Here is a 24,193-nt window from a genome sequence, read left to right as displayed (position 1 = left end):
TTCAATAGGAGCAAGTGTATATATGAATATCATAGAGCTGGTACAGGAGATGAGGCAGAAGCACATCCCAATATTAAAGCCAATTCATCGTTCCACTCTGCGCATGATCAGAAGATTCTGTGCATGATTAGAGGAAGGTCAAAAGTGACATGGTGGTTTAAAATCTAACGAGATAAGCACCAACTTTGATGTCTTGATTATTAATATATTCTTTTGAATTGTAGTTTTCATTTACATCCACAAAAAAAAATTGCGTCCACGAATGACTGACTGGTATCTTTCACAGTCTGCCAAGTACATTACAACATCCTCTAATATGCATTCAAAGTAGAAATGCAACATATACCTTCATGGAGTGTTCATTGATGTGCTATTTTCGTCACCTGGTCTATTCAATTTCTTCCTGCCAATATGTAAGGCATGCATACGTAATATCTTGCTTTGAAACCTGCCTTTCTTAGTGAAAGAAATTAAAGGTCATTTGACCAATATTAGAACTTGTCTATATTATATTGATTAAGAAAAGATCTATCTTCATGACTGTAAACATTTAAAAAAAGAAGAACCAGCCAAACAGTTTCATTGAAATCACACAACAAAAATTAGGTCTTTAAAATAGTGGAATAAATATGTTGACATCTGTGAAATTGGCAGAAGTAGCTTAATTAAACCTTATACTATTAAACATCACACTTGTTTTTATTTTTATTGACTGTGTATTAAAGCAGTACGAAGTTGTTATGTGTAAACTTGAATGGCATGTATTGCAACTACATGTATTTAAGAAAACTACATTGATTAAAAAGATAAATACCTCTTGTGGTAATGAGTTCAAACAGAATCTGATATTAAAATGACACCCAAGTGTTTAAATCTGTGCCAAATGAATCTGATAAAAGGTGTAATAGCTAAGAAATAAGCAAAATAAGCACAGAATTCCATTAAAGGATAAGTATTATTTGAACATTATTTGTAATACACCGTCCCACATATATGCCTTTTTGTGAAATGTTATCAGTTTGTGTTCGTGATCAGAATTACCGTGTTTTTGATAAGATTTCATGATTTCACAAAATAAAAAAAAATTATTTCAATAATTTATTGAAAATTTCAAAATTATTTTTCAATTTCAGAACTAGATCTATGATAATATGGTGGCATTTATCTTGATTTTAAGGACTTTCTCATGAAATAATTATGTGACCTGTCATTTCACATGTTATCCCCCCTTTTTCAATTCAATTCAATCTTTGTTGCAACCGTATAGGCGTATACAAGGTTGGATTATGTACAAATAAATATGGTTGACAATTATAATTTTCATATCTTACAAGATTGATAATTTCCATATTAAAATTGAATACACATCATATTGAAGAGTATCTTAAAATATCTCAAGATAAAAAATATTATTATACATTTAAAAAGAGAAACACATACACAAACAAAAATAAAATCAAGAAATGCTGTCCAAAATTGCACTCCCATTATAATGACATTAAAGATAAATTCCAGTTTTGGTAACGATCTCAAAATGACTTTTTATAGAATCTAATATAATGACCACCAAAGTGTCTGTTTGTATGAATAAAAAATATGTGCTAAAGGATTCTGGAAGAAATTGTGTAATTGCTGAGAAATAAGAGTAGTAAACTGGGCTTGGGTGGTAGTATGGGTTGGGGGTTGGGTACTCAGTCAGGACAACCATAGACAAGAAGTAGGGGTGGGTCAGCCATTTATTGACAGCCGGGTAGATCATGCAAAAACAGGGAAAACAAACCCCTGTAAATAAGGGACCAATAAATATAAAAAAATAATACTGATCCAAGATCACATGATTATCATATCATATCTTGATAAATGGTATATCATTAATCGTTAAATTGTATTTCATTAATCAATTGCATGATTATGGATTTAATTCAATAACAATTTAATTCAAGTACCAGTAGAAATTATACAACATAAATTGCATGTAAGTATACATAATTCATTTCTTGCTCATAAGGCTATCACATTACTAAGAAGAATTATTGATCACTTTTCAATGAAGTCTTATGTTCACAAAAATATATTCCAATTAACCAATGATAATAATCACAATAATGTAGCACTGATTTTAAATCATTCTTTCTAAGCACATTATAATCATAGCATTTGAACAGTTATTGCCTTAATTATTATACATGTAAATCATAACAAAATAACCATAACTTGGCCATCCTGACTAACTCACCCTACTATAGGCCAAGAGAGAACAAGCTAGAGTACATCCACCAATCACCCTCTGGAGACCTCACTCGGCATCACTCATACATGGTAGTACGTCAAATGAAATTCCCTAAAAATTGACATAACAAAATTAGCTAGTATGGTTCCTTAAAGCTCATCTAATTCAATCGAGTCTGAATTTCCAAGACTACTACTACCACACGGCAATTATAATCAAAATAAACAAAGTTCATTCACTTTCTACGTACGGCGAAGGGGGGTATACAAAACTGATCATGACAAAGTACTGACAAGAATATCAACTTCGTTTAGTATGCTCGATCTCATTATAGAAAATAAACATAATATAATTTCATTTTATAAGCAGATCATGAGAAATCTTCACCTTGTAATGTGAAATTGACTATAACAATAACATGAAGCATATAACGATCATGTACCAGATATACAAAATTTAATTGACATTCAACCCTACTTTCTGTGATAATTGTTTTCTTAAGAATAATATCAACGTAGTCAAAATCTTAGCTGCTAAATTGATAAAACGATATAACTTAGAATCAAACTTACACGCCTCCTTGTCGAACTTGACTTGGAAGGACGAGGATGTACCCCTAATGTGCACTGTCGTCACAAATCGCTTTCTGATTTATCCTACCGCCGTAACAACATAAACGCTTATTCTTTCGCGCCACCTACACTTGAACGCTATCTGATGTAAATATCCTTCCACAACATCACAAATCTTTATGACATATTACTAGATTTAGTATGAATAAAAAGTATAATGAAAACAACTATGGATTTAACATAAACATTCACATCATGAATTTATGAGAATAATCAGCTATAAGTCTGAGGAACTACTTTTACTTCTTTGAGTAAAACATCATTGACGTTACGTAACAGGTGAGTAAACAACGGAGCATATCGACCAAAATGAAATACACTTTCGCTTTAAATTCTCGTAAGGTGTCTCCGCTAAAAAAATAATTTTGCAATAAAATTCAATTTACCACATGAGCAAAATAAGCGCGGATTCGGTCACTTCCGTCAGGTCTTTATTCCAGCAATAATAATACACTGTCCCACGTGTGCCTATCTGTGTTGGTGATCTTCATTGTGAACATTTTTCAGCGTAGATTTCAAGATTTCACAAAGTTCAGTTTACGTAACTACCAGATCTAGATCCTCGATGATATTCTAACAATTAATCCTGGTTTTACAGACTTTCTCATGAAATCAATGTTTACTGCAACTACTGGCATTTCTCTTTAAGCCTGGTTTTACAGACTTTCTCATGTAATCAGTGTTTACTGCAACTACTGGCATTTCTCTTTAAGCCTTGTTTTACAGACTTTCTCATGAAATCAGTGTTTACTGCAACTACTGGAATTTCTCTTTAACTCAGTCCAGACCAAAGAAAGAACCTGAAACAAAATATAAATCATCATTGCAAATTATATGAGCACCAGGGAATATTTTTATACCTACTTTTTGCATGCAGCTGGAGAAGCCCTGTCTCGTGTTGACTACAACCCGACATCGGCAACAGTGATGAGGGAGAATGTTGAACGTGTCCTCCAATTCATGGCATCGAAGAGAATACGCATGCATCATACCTCGGCTAAAGGTACGCCTTGAAATTTTTGGCCCGAATTCACAAAGGTGGTTTTTAAAGCCATCGGTAGAACCCATGGTTTATGCAGATTTCCTGTACAAATTACGCTTATTTACTGGGTATTTAAAAAAATGTCTGATGCTAATGCGCACTTTTGTCACAGTGTGGCATATTGACGCCTGTTGCCGTGGTTAATTAGGATATTTTATTCATGAGTTTACTATTTTGAATTAACGAGTCGACTTTTCAAACAGTGGACTCATGAATAGATTAGGGTACCATGGCGACAGGCTTGAAGCGATAAATAAGCGTAAATCCGGTCGGTGAAGCTGTTGTTCGGGATGATCTATTGTTTCACCTCCCCCCCCCATTTGAATCATGATTTCTTGAAATATTTTGCAGACAGCCTAGCTTTACAGTTGAGCATAAAGCAGGCCTTATATTTTGATATTTGATGCAGGCCCAGTTTTTATTGAAAAGCTTTGATATTGAAGAAGATATACCATTTCTGCTTTTCATTCACAGATATTGTTGATGGTAACCTAAAATCCATAATGAGATTGATCCTCGCGTTAGCGGCTCATTACAAACCAAGCAGCGTGAAACAAGCATCCCAGGCCTCCCCTATGGGTGCCTCACCGGCCACCCCGGGAACACCCAACTCCACCCCTCAGAGGAAGGGCCAACGACAGCAGCCCTCGTTCACCGCCATGGCCGCCAATGCTGCCGCGGCCATCCATGACGCGAGGAAAGAAGCGGCCGGAGCCGGCGGTTCATTGAGGAGATATAAGGACATGACGCCGACCCATAAGCAAGGGTATGATCCAATGTTCTCTGTTGCCTTTTGTATGTTGCAATTTAAGGGACTGCATGTGGATATTAAACCTAACCAATTCCATACCAATTTTTCTTTCAAGGATAAATTATTTTCTTTTAATGTAACTCTGGCCTAAAGGCTGAATGAGGCAGAGAGTGCCCCACAGAATAAATTAATTATTATAGGCAACTTGATGAGACTGATATGTGGATATGGATGCCATTGGACACTATTACAATGCATGCCAAGTACATTCTCAAATGTTTTACTTCAATGGTCAAATATCAGGAGTTCAATTTGGTTTTCCTTTTGTTTCCTACGTGTTGGGACTGATTCATGCATTTCTAATGCCTGTGGGAATAACAAAACTCAATATTCAAATGGTTTAACTGAATATTTACTGCTGGTTATATGATCAGTTCCACGAAATTTGAATTCTACTGCCAAAGTATATTAAAACCTTTAACTGTTGATTTTTCTATTGGAGATAGCTCCCTCAGTATTGCCAGTATGTTTAATTAATTAACTAGTAAAATTAATAGTTGTATGCCATTTTTTGTAATTTTGATTACTTTGCCCCAGTCACCTTACACGTTTGAATGTTTTGGCACATTATTTTTTTTGTAGCACATTTGTTTGCCTTTTGTTAGCAGTATGCACGAGCATTTTGAATTAATATTAACTTTTTTTTTATTATACTTCACCTCGAAACCATTGTAAGAATGTTGTAGAGTCATACAAAAAAGCAACTTCATTTCAAATTTGCAATCAGTAAAAAGAAACAAGAAAAGGTTCATGATAATAAAATTCTTGCCAAAAATGAACATCATTCATTTTGAAAATGTTGATAGCATGGTAGTATGATGAAAATAGTAATTATGATGATGGCAATGAATACCATTCTAATGAAAATGATAAAGTTGATAATAATCGTGATGTTAATCATAACTGTGATAACATTATCGAAAATCATAATTAATTACGATTGTCAAGATCATAATGATATAAATAGTGGTAAATAAATCAAATACCCTTATATTGATTATTTTCCTTTTTTATGCAAAATCTTTAGGATTCCAAAATGCCCTAGGCAGCTTTTTATGAGGAAAAAAATGTAAGAACATGTAAAGCTAATATGTGTTTTAATGCAACAGATTGATTCAGTGATATCAAACATAGATGAAAGAGGATATTTTTTCTTTACTGATCAATTTATACATTTTCTTTATAGAAAACTCCCCGAAGTAGTCCAATTTGTTTAACAATTATTATTTCTAACCCGAGTGTCTAATGCGTGTTTATTTTGTTTTTGTTTCTTTTCCTTTTCACATCCCACCCCTGTTCCTCACATACTAATCCCCCTTTTCCCTTGTCCAATATTTGCTCTTCTCATTTCTTAATTTTATACCCATAAATACCATCTAAATTACAATTAATTCAATGTCTTATAATGTAAATATTTGATATTGACCATTTAATTGTGCCTGAATGCTTATGATGAATGCTTATGATTATAAATGACAATTGATAAGCTATCAAATTTCTTGTTCCTTTGGAAAACAAATGTTTTATTATGTATTTCAATATTCCTTTATTCAATAAATCTTCAAGAAAATAAATTTTTGTACTCAATGATTTGTAACATTAAATTTTGCATGGCATTGGGGTTTGTTTTTATTCTATTCAAACTCGAATGTAATATGCATTAATCAAAAACAACAAAAAATCACTTGAAAATACTTACAAAATCAAATGGTTTCAAATGCTCATTTTGAAAATCAAACTGGTTCAATTTCTCATGGCCTTTCTTCAAATCAAATTTGAATGTGATCTGCATTAAAAAAAAACAATGTTTTCCGTTGACTTGAAAATTGTTTCAAAATTGTTTCAATCAAAATTGTTGGATGTTCACAAAATGTAAACGGGTCCAAATATATTTAATGCATGTGGAATGGTTCCCTATTATAGGTCCACCAACCACCATGCAATCTCCCCCTCCCCCCTCCATGGCAGCCCCCACCCTGGGGCGCATCATACAGGGATGGGAACCCTCTATCCCAGCACGCACCACTCCTATCACCACTACTCTCCGACCACCTCAACGACCCATGACTACCAACACAGAGTCTTGCCAAGGTACTATTGAACCTGATGGTTATGATGATGGTTATGAGTTACAATGCAATTATGCCACTGTTGTTTTATTGGTTGTTGAATTGCATTGTGGGATGTCAGTATTCTACTGTCACAGACCGCATTGGCTCAATTGTCAAATAATTTTGTTTTTATTTTTTTATGTTTTGTGGCAAGATCAAATGGTTTGTAATGTGCATTTAGTCTTTTTTAGAGAGTGTCAGGTTCTGAGATCAGCAAGAATTTCACTCACATTTTATCTGTGCTAGACAAAGGTCAAGTATTGGATACTTGAGTGTTGCAGTCTTGGGTTTTCCCTAAATCCACAAAGTGTTGTATTTGTTTGTGCTAGTTAAGGTCCAGGAAAGGGCACAGAAATCATGATGAGTTCAGAATTCAATAGTCAGCATTTTTGGCCAGGAACCCTGCTTTTATTAAAATCTGGTACCTAGGAACTGTTCTCATAACCATTGAAGCAACTTAGAAATTACATTCATCATCTTCAGCTTTTAGTGCTGGGAGAGGTACCACTTTGGATATTCATATTTTCATTTTATTTGGTGATCTCATTTGAGGTACAAACACAGAAACGTTTGAGTAGCATTGATTCAGAAATGGCTAAAATAATACAGACATTGAGTCTCATGCATGGGTCTGTAAAACTACTCAAGTGAGGAACCACTAAGATGTCCTTTCCTGTAAAAATGTGTGTGGTCCAATACAGTGGTGCTGAATTGTTAGTGGACTCCACCAGAAAATGAACTTATTTAAAGTTTTCAAGTTCTGCCATTTTTTAGATATTTAATTGTGAAATCAGGGCCCTGTCTTACAAAGAGTAATGATTGATCCAATCAATCGTAACTCTGGAAATCCATCAGTGTCAATAATATTTTCTACAGGAAATTTGCAAAATGTCCTTGTAAATAAAAGAGAACACCCCCAAATTGTCAAGAAATCAATGAATTCATGGATATGCATTCATATCTAGAATTTTGTTTGAACAAGCATGCCTTTCATGTTAACTTTGCTGGCTTGCCATAGTTGTGATTGATGGGATCAATAACAACTTATTGTAAGATGGGGCCCTGATGATAGAATATTACATTCAATAAGATTTGTTTCTCTGAGCTCACGTGTTGTTCTCTACCTTCAACATGAAGGAGTGCATTTTGTGGTGGAGTTGACTAACTTCTGAGCACAACTGTATCTGTTAACTTTACCACTGATGATTGAAATTTAAATCAGTTTAATCTTTAATCTTGTGTAGCACATGCTTGTATTTCTGAGATGTTTTAGGTGTTAGTGTGAGTCCGAGAATGCTAATAGATACTGTAGCCGTTTCCATTTAATTCTGACATTCTAACAATGATTTTTCTCCTACAGAGGTGATTCTGGTGACCATCCAGAGGGTCCAAGAACTACCGGGGCTAGTAGCCCCTTACCGCCTACAGCCATGGCCCCTTCCCCTAATACAACCTCAGCCTCGGCCAGCCCTATGGTCAACAGGACTGGTCAGCATGACCTTAGGAGAGCAATGAGCCCAAGACAACAGACAAATGTAGCTCATGCATCAGACTCGGATCAAGGTATGATGCACACACCTGTTCCATCAATGGAACATTCCATGATGAGTAAAGGCTCCATGTGTTTTTATATCATTGTAGGGTCTTTCCATGTGTTTCAAGGGGTATTGTCTTTACTATCATTGCTTAGATTAAAATATGAAACACCCCCCCCTGTTCCATCAATGGAACATTCCATTATGAATAAAGATGTGTATATAAGGGTCTTTCCATTTGTTTCAAGGGGTCTTGTCTTCTCTCATAGACATAGAATAGAGTATGAAAGACACCCCTGTTCCATCAATGGAACATTCCATTATGAGTAAATGATGGGTTATAATGTAGGGTCTCCCCATTTGTCTCAAGGGGTGATATGTTTTCTGTAGTAAAGGTGAATAATATTTAAATCAATTTGTATGTTATCTTAAAGGCAAATTGAAAAGTGTTGTAAGAGAGTACTTTTTGTGGTTTCTCTAAAACTTCAGGGTATTTTTATTTTATTCTACTTTTTTGGTTCAGAGACAGACACCTACCTGAAAAATAGAGCTTGAGTCTGATATCAGTATTTAAGTTTATTTCAGAAGTTTTAATATCTTTTGGAAGAGTGCACTTCCATTTCATGGTTTCGTGAAATGAGCGATTTAATTTCCTACACAATTTTAAAAATAATTTCTACTGTGACCTTTAACCCAACAGGAAGTGCAGGTGAAGATGGTGGTCCCCATTCACTTCCTAGTTCACGGAGGTCATCTATCTGCCTGAGTGAAGCATTGATAGAAGAACAAGCGCTAATGGGAGATAACATTGAAGATACTAAGAAGTTACTACAAAGTTTACAGGAGCTGGTATGTTAACTTATTCAGCAGATAGAATGATGTGATGCATGCTCGTTCAATATCTTTATTTCGAATTGAATAATCAACATTGGAAGCAGTTCCAAGATGGCAACTGTGACTGGTGGTAGATTGCAATGACATGTGTATCCATTCATTCTCGGTGGATCAATTTTATTTCTGTGCAGGATCCCAAAGTGTAGGTGCACTCCTGGCAAACTGTTTTTTCTCAAAATGTTTTCACGAGAGCGTTGCACCATTTCAGCAAAGAGAGAATCTTGCTTTTACCGGTACTTACTTTTTTCTTTGTTTTGTTCTCGAAGCTTCTAAACGGTAAAATAGCTGAAGAAGATGGAAGTTCGGAAGCAGAGGAAGATCAGATGCAGTTTCAAGGAACAACAGCCAAAGAACAAGTGGTAAGTATGCGGATCCTTGCCTTTCATTTGTTTAATCAGGTGGTTTTGACCACTCTACAGCATGTCTATTAATCATAGGGATTTGTAATTGCTTTTGGGATTTCAATGGAAATCCAGTCGTGTGAATAAATGAAGAATTTGCATATGATGAACTAATTGTGATTCTGAATCGAGTAAATTGACATAAAAAAAGTATATGCAAAAATGGATTAGCATTGCAACGAAAAAAGAATGAGATTCTCCTGTTGTCTGAAAAGGATAATGTGCTTCAGAATTTGGTTCATTAACCTTTCTATAAACAGCACAATGTGTGGTATCATGATTGAAATGCAAACAAACCGGTTGAGGTGCCCAATATGTCTCCTTAAACTTTTGTATGGATGCCATTTTGTATTTCGTCGCACGCACCACGAAGCGTCCTCTCTGCGCACTTCGATGCGAAAGTTAAGCGCACTGTATCTATTCCACGAACTGTCCTCTCTGTTACATTGCCCACTGTGGCGTAAATAATTAACTTCAAGAAAATATAAAGATACGGGATGAAACTTTGGAACCTGAACTTTTAAACGAAGACACTGGTAAATATTTTGCTCTCCTTGTAGGTGCACTTATTGCTGTTTTTTTTTTTTTTTCTTTAAATGCGTTTTCTGCAAAAGTAACTTTCGCATCGAAGTGCGCAGAGAGGACGGTTCGTGGTGCGTGCGACGATTTGCTAAATCTCAATGAAATCATCCCTATTACACAACCTTTTATTAAAAAAAAAGTTTATTAGAATATCATTCTCTTTTCATTATTTATTTGTCTCCAAGTTGATATCGTGTTGTTCTTTTTGGAAAAAGTTAAATTGTTGAGCATTCGCTTTTTTAATTTGTTGATAGGTTGTGCTGCAAGCAAGATTAAACCAGCAGCAGTACGAGTGCAATCAACTACGAAATGAATTATCCAAAGTCAAGCAAGATTGTCGCAATCTGCAAGGTACCAAGGCAGGCCTACAGTCAAGGTTGACGGAACAAGACAATGCCATCCTGCAAATGAAGGCTGATCTGTTGAAGATGGGGTTCGCCCAACAGAACCTTGAGGCCGAGAACGTAAGTTGATAACAAAGCAATCTGCGCTTGAAGTTATCTAATGTAGTTTCAGCACTGGGCCCTCACCAGTCAGTGCCACGTTCCGCCAACACAAAGGAGCTGTGGCACCTTTTATCGCAAACAAGGTACCTGGTGGCGTGCAGTGGCTCACACTGCCTTCCAACTGGTAAATGGTGGTGCGTAGCGGCGCCACAAATCGAATATAAAAAAGTTAACAAATTAAAAAAAATTCAAATGTTTGAAATTTTCGCTGTGCAGGTCCAGTGGACTCCTAGCATTTGTTTCATTGCTCTAAAAATATAGGAGTTTGTTTGATTTTTAATCTTCTTATTTGATTCATTAGGCGGAGTTGAAGAGAACTTTAGAAGAGAAAGACAGACAAGTGAACGATATCAGTCGACAGCTTGGCCAGAAAGATAAGCTTCTCGGCCAGCAGCAAGAACAGATTGAAAGTTTGACGCAACAAATGCTTCATCTCAACTCATTCAAGGTGATACCCTGTCCATAATAGTAGTAAAATATTAATGATGATGATTATAATAATGATGATAATTATTTGGGGGGGGATTTCCCTTGTGGTCAAGGATTTATTCATGAAAAAAACTAAAATTCAGCAATACAAAATATACAAACCAAGGAAGTATCCTTTTAGGGATCATAATGGCATATACAATCTGATGATTGATTTGTAATATTCAGTAATAAGTTCTCTTGACAATCCATGTATTATATAAAGTTACTTCAAATGTAGTTAAATAGTCTTCTCGGTAGCCTATTGTCTACTTTTTGCATCTTTTCAAATAATCAAATTATTCCTGTTATCTCTCTTTTATACACATAGATGAGATCATTTTCTCTTCTATCATACAGAGTTGAATTTCTTTCCAGAATAAACTTATAAATGCACAGTAGAGCTACTAACAATGATAATTATATTAATGATAATGATAATAAAAATAAAAGTAATGATAATAATAATAAATAAAGGTGATTTCTAAGGTGCCAATTCCATTTTAATCCAAAAAAATCAATGCTCAAAGAACAATAAATGTTCAAAGCACTCAAGGATTTAAAAAATGAGTAAAACTGAATATCAATTTTCAAATTTAATTATACAGAATCTACTGTAGCACATAGATCATTATTTTTTTTATTCTTATAATTTTAGACTCAGTTGCAGAACAGACTTGAAGAATCAGGGGGCTCTAACATGGAACTTGAGTCACAAATACATGAGCTTAGCCAGAGACTGAGTACAGTTGGAATAGCTGAGGTAGGTCATATAAAGAACTACATTAATGATAATGGTATTTGTAAAGTGAAAATTGTGTTTGAAAAAGAAATCTGAAGGCAATGAGGAAGATAAGAAAAAAAGGAAACAAATGAGAATTGGAAGGATCTAATACGGAACTTCAATCACAAATGTACAATCTTACCCAGAGGCTGTGAACAGTCGGAAAAGCCGAGGTAGGTCAAATAAAGAACAAAATGAATAATTACGTTATTTGTAAAGTGAAAATTGTATTTGTAAAAAGATCTGAAGGTAGTTAGGAAGAAGAAAAGGTGATGAAGAAGAAGAAGAAAAAAAGCTCCAATGTGGAATTTGAATTTCAAATCCGTGAACTTTACAAACTTTCAATGATTATGGTAATTGTATCTATTTAGTTGTCAAGTGAGAGGCACACTATTATATATATGGCGCTGATTCATCAAGATTTGTGTCAAGCTACTGTTTCCAGCACATAGTACATTCAAAGAGATATTCTCGCTGGGTTCCTATTTTCCTCATATCGGTTCAATGCAGTGCATAGTGGATAAATTTATTGATGAAGGAAATTAAGAACTGTTAATTCCATTTGAACCCACAACTCCCTGTTTGAAAGAGTAAAATCAGAACCACCAGACCATGACGCTTACTGAATGTAAAGTCTTATTTTGAAATGTTTGTTTATTTTAATGAAATGTGTTTAATTTTTTTCTCCATTTGTCTGAAGGCGAACTTAGCAGCGCACATATCAGCACACGACAGAAAATTAGGCAAACTAGAAGGTCACCTTCACACTCCGGACAGACCATCCTCACTTGGAGAGGTAATTTCTTTTATTTTTGTAATGTTTATTAAAAAACTGTATTTCTTTTTAAGATCTCTGTGTGTGTGTTTATTTTACTCTATTGGGTCTTTTAATTTTGTTTTGCCTTATTTTAAGATCATATTTTGTATTGCTTTGTTATGATTGTTATTATTGCTTTTCTTTCTTATATTTTTATTTTGTTTTGATATTCATTTATTCATTTCTATTTAGTCTATTTATTTATTTTATTTTTATTCATTATTATTACCTTTTTTTTTTCCTATCCCTCCCCTCCTTGGCCCTCTTAGAGCCTTTCAAAGTTTGGACATCTTTTTACTCATCCCCTGGAAGGGGGGGGGGGTGTTTAGCCCATTTCATTACTAGCTATCATATTTGTCTCTTCCCAGTTTGTGCTCTATCCCTCCTCCCCTCCCTATTCCATTTAGACCCTATCAAAAATTGGACATCTTTTTACTCACCCCCTTTGAGGTTTGGTCATTTCCTTACAAGCAGCAATTTTCCTCTTTCCTCAACAATTGTCCACATTAGTGATACGTTTGTGTCCAGCCATCCCAAAACCAAAAAGAAGTTGCCTCATGGTCAAAACAGTAATGTGGTCTTCAAAAGCAAAACTTTGTAAATTAAGGTTATCTGAAATTCTTTTTTCCTCTCACTGTTAAAATTGTAAAGTTGTAGCGTTGAATCAGACACATGATGCAAGAGCTTCTTTGACACCATCTTTTGCGGACTACTTGAGGTCAAGTTTCATTGAGATTGCAGTATGTACATCTCATGCTTGAGTGAACCCTAAACTTCAAACCTTGTTTTCTCCTTATTTCCTGAAGCTCTCACAGAAATTCTTTTGCATTCAATCTGGTATTTATGAGGGTTATTGTAGGTCGATTGTGACAAGTTATGTGTCATTTTAAAGAATGTGATGTTGTTTTTGAAGCTCAAATATCCAATATTCAAAACTAAAAATCTGTTTTTAGTTTATTATTGGTTTTGGGGGTGTCCGGTCACATTAAGCATTGCATTCACCTCTGTTTTATGTCTGTACCTTACAGGGTTCTGAGGATGTCCAAACCATTCGCAGTACTCTAAGAAGTCTTCGTAGTAATATCAGTAGCCACGACCCTAGCCATCACCTATTAGATTCTTTAGAACAGGTAGGTGTCGTCCGGATGGGCAGTTTTGAGTGCAAATAAAAATAATTTCTTGTTTTAGGGGCTACATTTTACAACCTATTGCCTGAATCTGCAACATAGGATAAGCTTTACCTTTGCAATAATTGTAGATTTTGCGAGGTTTTTGAGTTTCCAGGCCTCTTTCAAGATTTTGGGGGTGAAATTGCCCCGAGTCCCCTTGTAATCTTTTCCCCAGATGAGCACCTGGGTTCCATTATACAAATGTTAGCAATTAATTGTACACTTGATTTTCACGATTGATTGTACATTGTAGTCAATGGAATCAATCGTAGAAAAAGGTGTCTACGATCATTGCTAAATTGTGTTATGGGCCCCTGGTCATAAAACTTGTTCCAATAACATGCTGAAATCATTCATTTTGATTGGCCGATAGTAAAGGGGATATCTCACTGGGCTTGAAACTAGTTCGCAACTACAAATTTTGCTAGTTGCAGAGACGTCTCCGCGACATCCCTGAGACGTCTCATGAAAATTACAGAGTCTCCGAGGAGTCGCAAGAAGATTAAACATGTTTGTTAAGGGGGTATCTCACTGGGCTTGAAACTAGTTCGCGACTACAAATTTTGCTAGTTGCAGAGACGTCTCCGCGACATCTCTGAGACGTCTCATGAAAATTATACAGTCTCCGAGGAGTCGCAAGAAGATTAAACATGTTCAATATTTTTAGAGAGACTGTTTCTAGTCTCCGCGACGTCTCCGAGAAGTCTCCATCAGTTTCTGCGACGTCTTGGAGACTAATGATATCCGCGACTGCTGAGACGTCGCCGCGATGTCTCAGAAACGTCTCAGAGACATCGCGAAGACCTGCTGGAGACCAAATAAAAAATATAATAATACATTGCGGAGACGTCTCCGCGACATTTCTTCACACTGTTTGACCCACTTCAGAAACCACGTGACTGAACGCGTGCTGATATCCCTCCTCCTGCTCCAAGTTAGGTGTATGATCTTTCAAACGTTCCATCGAGACGTCTCCTTGGTGAGAGCGCAAGCCATTTTTGTCTCCGAGACGTCTCCGCGACTGCTGCGACTGATAAGTTGGAGACTGTCGCGGCGACGTCTCCGTTGGTGAGATAGGGCCTTAAACTTGTGCTTTGTTAATTATAACAATTCTTTATGAATTTGGACACTGGATTTTTTTCTCATTCCAACAATTTTGAAGGTTCTCAATTTATTGCTTAGCCAGGATAAAAAAAGACAGTGTTGAAAATGGATATTCTTCATCAAAATGTTTTTATTCATTTTTACCCCTGCTCTGAAAATTCTTTGATTTTCTAAATTATACGGGAATGCATTGCCTACATTGCTAATTTCTCCATGCAAATATGCACTTTCTGGAACAGGGTAGTCCCTGCAAAAATTTTATGAAAATTCCAAGATTTGGGTGCTGTTTCATAAGACTTGTTATAATAGCAAATTTCCAATAGCAGTTTAAAGCTACTGAAATCCTTTAATTTGATTGGTTAAAAATAGAAATTTCACATTTATAACAAGTTTTTATGAAACAAAACCCGTGCAAAACCAGCATTTATGTTATTTTTTTTCATCACCGCAGGGTATTGTATCTATCATGGATCAGCTTCAAGACTCACATTATAACAACTCTCGGCCAATCAGTGAGTCTAGCTCGACGGAGAGCGCCATCAGGAGGTACAACCAGACCAGGTCATCTCCGTCTGAGGACACTCTGAGTGACCATAAAGAATCACTTACAAGTGAGTCCTACTAGCAAAAGTAGTAATAGTGGAAATGCTATTAAGGTCAACATAGAACTTAATAACTTCAATTGACTTGATATTTAGGGGGTATTCTGGTAGCTATGGTTTAGTTAAACCTGGGATAACTTACAGGGTTCCCATCCCATCAGGGAAAATCAATTAACTTTTTTCCAGTCGGGGAAAATTCAGGGAATTCGATAAAATATACCTCAAATCATGGAAAAATGCCTCAAAAAATAATTATTTTGATGTGTGAGATGGTAAATTGCCAATTCGTCTACTGCCAACTCGTCCATTCACCACATGGTCTACTTTCATTTAGTCTAATGCCATTCCGTCTATCAACATTTCATCTAGCAATCCAATCTTCACTTTGTCTAATTACCATTTCGTCTATGACCATTCCGTCTCATAACCAGTTGGTCTAATAACCATTTCATAAATGAAAGTAGACCATGTGGTGAGTGGACGAATTGATGGCAGACAAAATGATAGTAGGCGAGTTGGCGATTGAACGAAATGGCATTAGATGAATTGGAAATAAACCTATGAGATGGCCATATCAATAACTGCTCTTGAATATTGTTCCTTATTTTTCTCTAGGCTTAGACAGACTGAGTCCTGCAAATAATAACTTGTCCCAGCCATGTACCAAGGTTTTATATTTCACTGAAAGAACTGTCACACCATTCATGTCGTCGATACCAAAGAGGTAAGCAAACCTGGTAAAATTTGGCAATGATTATCTAGCATACTCATAGCTTTTTTATTTCTTCAAAAAATGGCTCTTTTAGCAGTTATCTTACAAATATAGTGATTGCCTTAACCCTAATTCTCCCGGGGTATCTTGATTCTTTTCATTCCGGGGGGGGGGGGCATTATGGCCCCCCTTAAGATCTTAGCCGCGGATTGCGCGATCACAATGAAAATTTGCATGATGGTAGAGAATGACGTTATCTACGCAGTTGCATTGGTAAATTTCACTGAATTGATATATTTTTATTTTATATGAATTAATTATGCTAATTTATTCATGAAATCATACTGTTTGCTCTGATTCCCTAAATAAAGCTCCTAGAATGCTATTTTTTGGTAAAAATATTCTTTATAGCATTCCTAACAATTGTGAATGAAAAACCTCTGGTACCAAGACCGATTTCTTATGTATTTTATTGTTCTTGTTTTTTTTTCTCATGTATTTCTTTGTTTTTTTACTTTATTTTTTTCAATGGAAATCGTTCCAGACTTAATTCTGATCATAAACAAGCCAAAATTAATTAAGTTTAACTAGTAAAAGTAGAAATAATTATACATTTATGAATTTTGGCTAAATACACAATTTGCATTGGATTTGTCCATGAAATCACGTTTATGAGCAATTTTGGGTCTGACATGCACTCACCTAATGTTGCGTAATGTCGTAACCGCGTACTCGGGCATCACAAATTTGGTCTCAAATTTGCGCAAGACTCGAAAGTATAAAGTCAGTGATCGGCGAGGTCAAAAAATTTTGCGCTGCAAATATATCGCGAAAATTGTCGAGAGAATTAGGGTTAAACCACAGACAAGGATTGTATTCTGAAATATTAAGTCCATTCAGTGATTTGAAGTAGGTTTTCTCTCTCTCAAAAAAACACACACACATATTTCATTTTGATTGAAAACCCAATCAAAAGAAGCCTATCATGTGAAATTGCTCAATTTATACTGTGATGTAATTTTTATTTCATATCCTCCACAACATGTATATAATTGAGTAATGAACTGGAATAGTGACATATGCATTTAGGGGGATTCACAAAGTTACAAACTATATGAGGATTTTTAAAAGTTTCCATCTCATTATTCCCCGTAGAAGATCAACAATGCATATCGGTTTATTCTTTCCTTGTGTATTTAGATTAGGAGAAGTGACCCTTGGTGACTTCAAGCAGATCTTTGATCGAGATGGGGCATACAGATTTCACTTTAAGGCGTTAGATCCGGAGTTTGGAACGGTCAAAGAAGAGGTATACCTCTGGTCCCTGTCTTACAAAGAGTTACGATTGATCTTATCAATCTCAATTGTATGGAGAACCATCCACATCATAATTTGTTCGCAGGAAATTTGCACATCTTCCTAAGTAAACAATGAACATCACACTGAATCTTCAAGAGAATGAAGAATGTATGATTATACATCATATCCAGAAAATATATTTTGAACAAATTTGATCAGTCACAACTATGGAAAGCCAGCAACACCAACATCTAATTTAAAATGCATGTTCAAAATGTTTTTGTAGATGTGGGGTAAACTCATACATTCATCATTGTCTTGACAATTCATTGTGCTTCTCGTTGTTACGAAGAACATAATACAAGATTCCTAGTACAGGAAAATGATGACAATAATGGATTTTCATATAGTTAAGGTTGATTATATCAGTCACAACTCTTTGTAAGACGGGAACTTGGTATTCTACGATGATGAAGATAGTGCAGATGATTTTGATGTTGATGATTATGGTGATGATCACTGTGATTGATGATGATAACCATAATGATGTTGATGGTGATGAGGATGATTAATGATATTGAGGATGCTTTAATCTGATGATGACAGGGATGAATAAAGTAATGGTTGTTATGCTAATGGGGATCGATGCTGATGTAAACAGCAAAAGTCATCTTGTTGATGGCAATGGTGATTATGGTCATTATTGATGATTATGAGAAGAGTATGAGTAAAATAAGAGCATTTATGTAGCAGTTTATCTGTTGAAAGATTCTAAGGTGGCCAGATCTTAGGAAAAAAAAAGTTCTGATGATAATGATGACTGATGCTGTTGGTGGTGGTTATTGATAATGATGCTTGTCAAAACAATAAGGAAAGGGATTTTGATCATTATTGATTTTAATGATGAGAAGAAAATGAGTAGAAAGTAAGACAATTTATATAGCACTGTTTATCTGTGGAAACAAGTGGCCAGTTCTAAGGTAGAAACAGTTCTGATGATAATGATGACCGGTGGTGGTGGTGATTGATGATGATGTTAACAGCAATAATGATGTTGATGTTCAAATCAAGAGTGATTATGATCGTTATTGATCATGATGATGAGATAAGGATGAGGAAATAGAAAATCATTTATTTAGTACTGTTTATGTTTGGAAAAATTCCAAGGGAGAAACAAAAGGCAAGTCCTGATAAGGCTTTTTCAAGACTTCAAGTAATGATTCCCGTACTTACTAATATTAAGAAATTCTGGGTGTATCTCCTATGAGATAATAAATATCCATGTCTCTCCTACTTCTCACCCCCAGGTGATCAATGATGATGACATACTCCCTGGCTGGGAAGGCAAAATTGTAGGCTGGGTAGATGAAGACACAGGCTGATGCAGAGGGATTGGCTCCACTACGCAGAATAGCTAGTTCATGTTAAATACCCTCCCATTTGAAACCATGATTGTATAAGGATTATTTAAAATCCATCGCCACCTCACAGCTCATGAGTGGTATGTGACCCGATGTGGCAATGAAATACAACCTTTGATGTGAACTTAGATTCGTGGAACACACTACTGTCTGAATCAACGTAATATGTGTATAAACCTTGAAATTTGTAACTAATAAAACCTGTAATGGTAATCCTCTCTATAGGTATAACAGAGCTGCCAAGTAGTAAAGATTTTCCGTATTTAGTACTGAAAAATGAGAAGAATCGGATGGCTTCATGCAAAATACTGATTTCTAAAGTGTTAGTTTTATGTGTTTTCATATGGTTTTTCTTCGAAAATACTGATTTTCAGCTTTAAAGATAATGAAATGTTCTTGTTCAGGTTGGCAGCTCTTTAAAACTATAATCACAATCCTATTTTTTTGGGGGGGGGGCAAGATGATCTATAGGCTGCTGTACAAATATACGAAATAGGGGAGGAGGAGGGCTTGTATCCCGTATCCCACTATTCCCTACCCCCATCGCTGCCATGACTAATCATCGTCAAATGCTATGTTGACAATATGACTTTTTGTATTTAGTAACTGAAATGTCTACCATATTGGGATAGTTCATCATTGTAAACTTTGCACATCTTATATCGCATCTGGATGTTTATGCACTGCAATTCACACAATGGCTGTTTACCATACTGGAAGTTGATTTGTCTTCTTGGATAGTATAACCAATGCCCATGGTCAACTCGATTTCTCTATAGATCCGCCGAAAAATATTTTCGATTTCATTGGAAATGGTGGTGACGATTCTGGTGATGTTCTTCCATGTGATTAGATTTAGGATGAAAAGGAACTAGTACTGACTGATCCATTATTTCTTTGAGAAATTTCTTTAATTTGGGATAGTATTAACTATGCCCAAAGTCAACTCGATTTCTCTATAGATCCCCCGAAAAAAATGTTTGATTTCATTGGAAATGGTGGTGACGATTCTGGTGATGTTCTTCCATGTCATGATTTAGGATGAATATGAACTAGTTATGACTGAGCCATTATTTCTTCAAGAAATTTCTTTAATTTCCATGGTCATTCAGTGATTTTTTTTTTGTGGGGGGGTCCATTATCATGTGTGCATACAAGTAAGGTGTTTTCTTCCTGGGGTTCAGGGGGAAATTTCATGAAACAATACGCAGTTGTTTTCACTAATTATTGTTATAAGCTACTGCAAATCCATGCCCCTGATTAGCTCAGAGTAGATACATCAGTGAAAGACAACTGATCAAATTTTTAATCAAATTCTTGAATGATATTCTCATCTTCCATCTGATTTTTGTAATGCTACAGTCACACCGACAAAACCAGCTCTAGACCCACAAAAGCTGTAACTTTGTTACCAATGGCATACCATAGATCGGTTTATTACCAATGGCACTCCATAGATTGCTTTGGAGATGGTTTCTTGATGTGACTGAGGCATAAAGTGATAGGACTTCAGTCACAATTGAAGTATTGCATTATGTTTACAAATATTCTAACTTTTTTACCCTCTTTAAAGTATTTCACGCCGATTTCATGCAACTACTCAGAGAAAAAAGAATAAACGGAGGCTTGGGGCGATTTAATCCCAGAATTGCTCAAAAGAGCCCGGGAAAATCCCAATTCATTTGCCATATTAAAGCTAACCCAAAATGTTGGAAATTTCATCAAAATTTGAAATAACTGTGTACCTGAATTTCAAAGCTCTGCAATATTTGGTGAAAATAGTTGTATACACATGGTCATGCATATTCATTAGGTGGGCTGATGATGTCACATCCATTTTTAGCCTGGAGTACCCCTGTAATCAGATTCTAAAAATATTTTGTTTCCCTGAGCTTGGGGGGGGGGGGGGATAATATGGATAACACTATTCTACATTTTCTTCTAAGGCATAATGCACCTGTCAAGTTGTTTTTCAATCAGGAGTGCTCAGTAATATCTAACCTGCAGTTTGCAATGCAGTCCTTTCTGTATGCTTTATTCATCTTGTGCTCTTTTATGAATTGGTAATTATACCATATGCATGCATTTGGACAGTATTATATTTATTTGTTTTGTACTAAAATTAGTTTTGGGAATGGGATAATGGTGATGGAAGATTCCCCAGTCCAATGCTGTAGTATCGATTTTAAGAACTCTAAGTCACATGTATCTGGTTCTTTCGGTTTGAGATAGGGGAGTCATATTGCCATATTGTGAGATATACAGTAATCCTTCCAGTGTTTGTAGCTTTCTGTGCATTTGAATTTCTTCTGTCAATTATTACATTATTTATTAAGTTGTTTCCTGTTTTTCACTTAAGTGACATGCATGTTATTTGTCATCTATTGCCAGTCTTCATGAATAATGCTTTCCTGTAAATTATTTTTCTTCAAATATTCACAAAGATATATGATCAATGTACAGCGTTGAATATAATTTTGAGAGATGTTGATGATTATGTTGAAAACAAAAATACAAATATACAAATTCAATATTCAAATGTGTCATACTTACCACCTAGTCATTTTTGTCTCACCTGCATAGCAGAGTGAGACTGTAGGCGCCGCTTTTCTGGCGGTGGCTGCGTCAATACCAAATTTTAACCGAAGGTTAAGTTTTTGAAATGACAGCATAACTTAGAAAGTATATGGACCTAGTTCAAGAAAATTGGCCATGAGGTTAATCAAGTATTACTGAACATCCTGCCTGAGTTTCATGTCACTTGACCAAGGTAGTGGGTAGTGGCGAGTGAAAAGTATTGGGGTTGCTTGGGTGAATGTGAGTAGGTTAGGTGTGGGTGAGAGTGAGTAGGGTAGGTGTGGGTGAGAGTGAGTAGGGTAGGTGTGGGTGAGAGTGAGTAGGGTAAGTGTGGGTGAGAGTAGGGTAGGTGTGGGTGAGAGTGAGTAGGATAGGTGTGGGTGAGAGTGAGTAGGGTAGGTGTGGGTGAGAGTGAGTAGGGTAGGTGTGGGTGAGAGTGAGTAGGGTAGGTGTGGGTGAGAGTGAGTAGGGTAGGTGTGGGTGAGAGTGAGTAGGTTAGGTGTGGGTGAGAGTGAGTAGGGTAGGTGTGGGTGAGAGTGAGTAGGGTAGGTGTGGGTGAGAGTAGTAGGGTAGGTGTGGGTGAGAGTGAGTAGGGTAGGTGTGGGTGAGAATGAGTAGGTTAGGTGTGGGTGAGAGTGAGTAGGGTAGGTGTGGGTGAGAGTGAGTATGGTAGGTGTGGGTGAGAGTGAGTAGGGTAGGTGTGGGTGAGAGTGAGTAGGTGTGGGTGAGAGTGAGTAGGGTAGGTGTGGGTGAGAGTGAGTAGGTTAGGTGTGGGTGAGAGTGAGTAGGGTAGGTGTGGGTGAGAGTGAGTATGGTAGGTGTGGGTGAGAGTGAGTAGGGTAGGTGTGGGTGAGAGTGAGTAGGTTAGGTGTGGGTGAGAGTGAGTAGGGTAGGTGTGGGTGAGAGTGAGTAGGGTAGGTGTGGGTGAGAGTGAGTAGGGTAGGTGTGGGTGAGAGTGAGTATGGTAGGTGTGGGTGAGAGTGAGTAGGGTAGGTGTGGGTGAGAGTGAGTAGGTTAGGTGTGGGTGAGAGTGAGTAGGGTAGGTGTGGGTGAGAGTGAGTAGGGTAGGTGTGGGTGAGAATGAGTAGGTTAGGTGAGGGTGAGAGTGAGTAGGGTAGGTGTGGGTGAGAGTGAGTAGGGTAAGTGTGGGTGAGAGTGAGTAGGGTAGGTGTGGGTGAGAGTGAGTAGGGTAGGTGTGGGTGAGAATGAGTAGGGTAAGTGTGGGTGAGAATGAGTAGGGTAAGTGTGGGTGAGAGTGAGTAGGGTAGGTGTGGGTGAGAGTGTGTAGGGTAGGTGTGGGTGAGAATGAGTAGGGTAGGTGTGGGTGAGAGTGAGTAGGGTAGGTGTGGGTGAGAGTGAGTAGGTTAGGTGTGGGTGAGAGTGAGTAGGGTAGGTGTGGGTGAGAGTGAGTAGGGTAGGTGTGGGTGAGAATGAGTAGGTTAGGTGTGGGTGAGAGTGAGTAGGGTAGGTGTGGGTGAGAGTGAGTAGGGTAAGTGTGGGTGAGAGTGAGTAGGGTAGGTGTGGGTGAGAGTGAGTAGGGTAGGTGTGGGTGAGAATGAGTAGGGTAAGTGTGGGTGAGAATGAGTAGGGTAAGTGTGGGTGAGAGTGAGTAGGTTAGGTGTGGGTGAGAGTGAGTAGGGTAGGTGTGGGTGAGAGTGAGTAGGGTAAGTGTTGGTGAGAGTGAGTATGGTAGGTGTGGGTGAGAGTGAGTAGGGTAGGTGTGGGTGAGAGTGAGTAGGGTAAGTGTGGGTGAGAGTGAGTAGGGTAGGTGTGGGTGAGAGTGAGTAGGGTAGGTGTGGGTGAGAGTGAGTAGGGTAGGTGTGGGTGAGAGTTAGTAGGTTAAGGGTGGGCGAGAATGAATAAGGTTTCGTGTGGGTGATGGTGAGTAGGTTATGTGAGTGTGAGAATTGATAAGAGTGGGTGAGAGCGAGTAGGGTATTAGAGGGTGAATGAATGGAGTTGGTTAGGGCGAAGTAGGGGAGAGTAAGTACCCACTCTCAGTCCCACAGAGATACGATCTTACGTATAGCCCCCACCCCCTTCGCTTTACCACATGCTCTAATCAAACTCACTCATATATCATCTCCGTCCTCCTACCTTCCCGAGAGTTTCACACAATTTCATTTGCTTCTCAGTATACACATACAAACATATGTACCGAACATCTGATTTAATACTGCAGAAAGAAATGAGAGAAGCAATGGCTCCAGTCGCGTACCGTGGGTCACGGCATGAGGGGGGGGGGGCACCTGCAAACATTTTGAGTTACTTAGTGGTTGCGCGAAGGGTGCTCAATTGCCAGGTATACTGACCTAATAAAGTCATTTAAAGGACTGTGCCATTAAACGGATATGGTTATCACTGATCGTGATCGTGAGGCATGAGCTGAAGTCTGTATTTATTTACCCCAAACAATGACATTTTAAGGACTATTTTTTAGCAATCCAATGAGAGTATATTTCACCATAGTCCCGTAATTCTAGTGCCAAGCGCTTG

At 37.0% G+C, this 24,193-nt stretch overlaps 1 protein-coding gene across 4 annotated transcripts in view; it reads left to right on the top strand.

Annotated features, from left to right (window-relative positions):
- The window catches only part of LOC121420318 (dixin-like), a 44,133-nt gene extending 22,482 nt beyond the window's left edge, over positions 1–21,651 (top strand). For 3 of the 4 annotated variants that reach the window (XM_041614906.1, XM_041614903.1, XM_041614905.1), the window contains exons 3-17: positions 3,740–3,865; positions 4,379–4,670; positions 6,639–6,806; positions 8,187–8,389; positions 9,062–9,210; positions 9,522–9,614; positions 10,493–10,702; positions 11,046–11,192; positions 11,871–11,975; positions 12,697–12,792; positions 13,842–13,943; positions 15,538–15,697; positions 16,304–16,412; positions 17,601–17,709; positions 19,007–21,651. In XM_041614906.1, the coding sequence (XP_041470840.1) occupies positions 3,740–3,865; positions 4,379–4,670; positions 6,639–6,806; positions 8,187–8,389; positions 9,062–9,210; positions 9,522–9,614; positions 10,493–10,702; positions 11,046–11,192; positions 11,871–11,975; positions 12,697–12,792; positions 13,842–13,943; positions 15,538–15,697; positions 16,304–16,412; positions 17,601–17,709; positions 19,007–19,081 (2,144 nt within the window). In that variant the 3' untranslated portion in view covers positions 19,082–21,651. The remainder of the gene's footprint in view (positions 1–3,739; positions 3,866–4,378; positions 4,671–6,638; positions 6,807–8,186; positions 8,390–9,061; positions 9,211–9,521; positions 9,615–10,492; positions 10,703–11,045; positions 11,193–11,870; positions 11,976–12,696; positions 12,793–13,841; positions 13,944–15,537; positions 15,698–16,303; positions 16,413–17,600; positions 17,710–19,006) is intronic. The other variant, XM_041614907.1, reaches the window with a different exon arrangement.
- Positions 21,652–24,193: the final 2,542 nt, after the last annotated feature.

This window comes from Lytechinus variegatus, chromosome 8, assembly GCF_018143015.1.
Source record: "Lytechinus variegatus isolate NC3 chromosome 8, Lvar_3.0, whole genome shotgun sequence".
Lineage (NCBI taxonomy): Eukaryota > Metazoa > Echinodermata > Echinoidea > Temnopleuroida > Toxopneustidae > Lytechinus > Lytechinus variegatus.
Note: the sequence above shows the minus strand (reverse complement) of the source record. Positions and strands in the feature narration are given on the sequence as shown.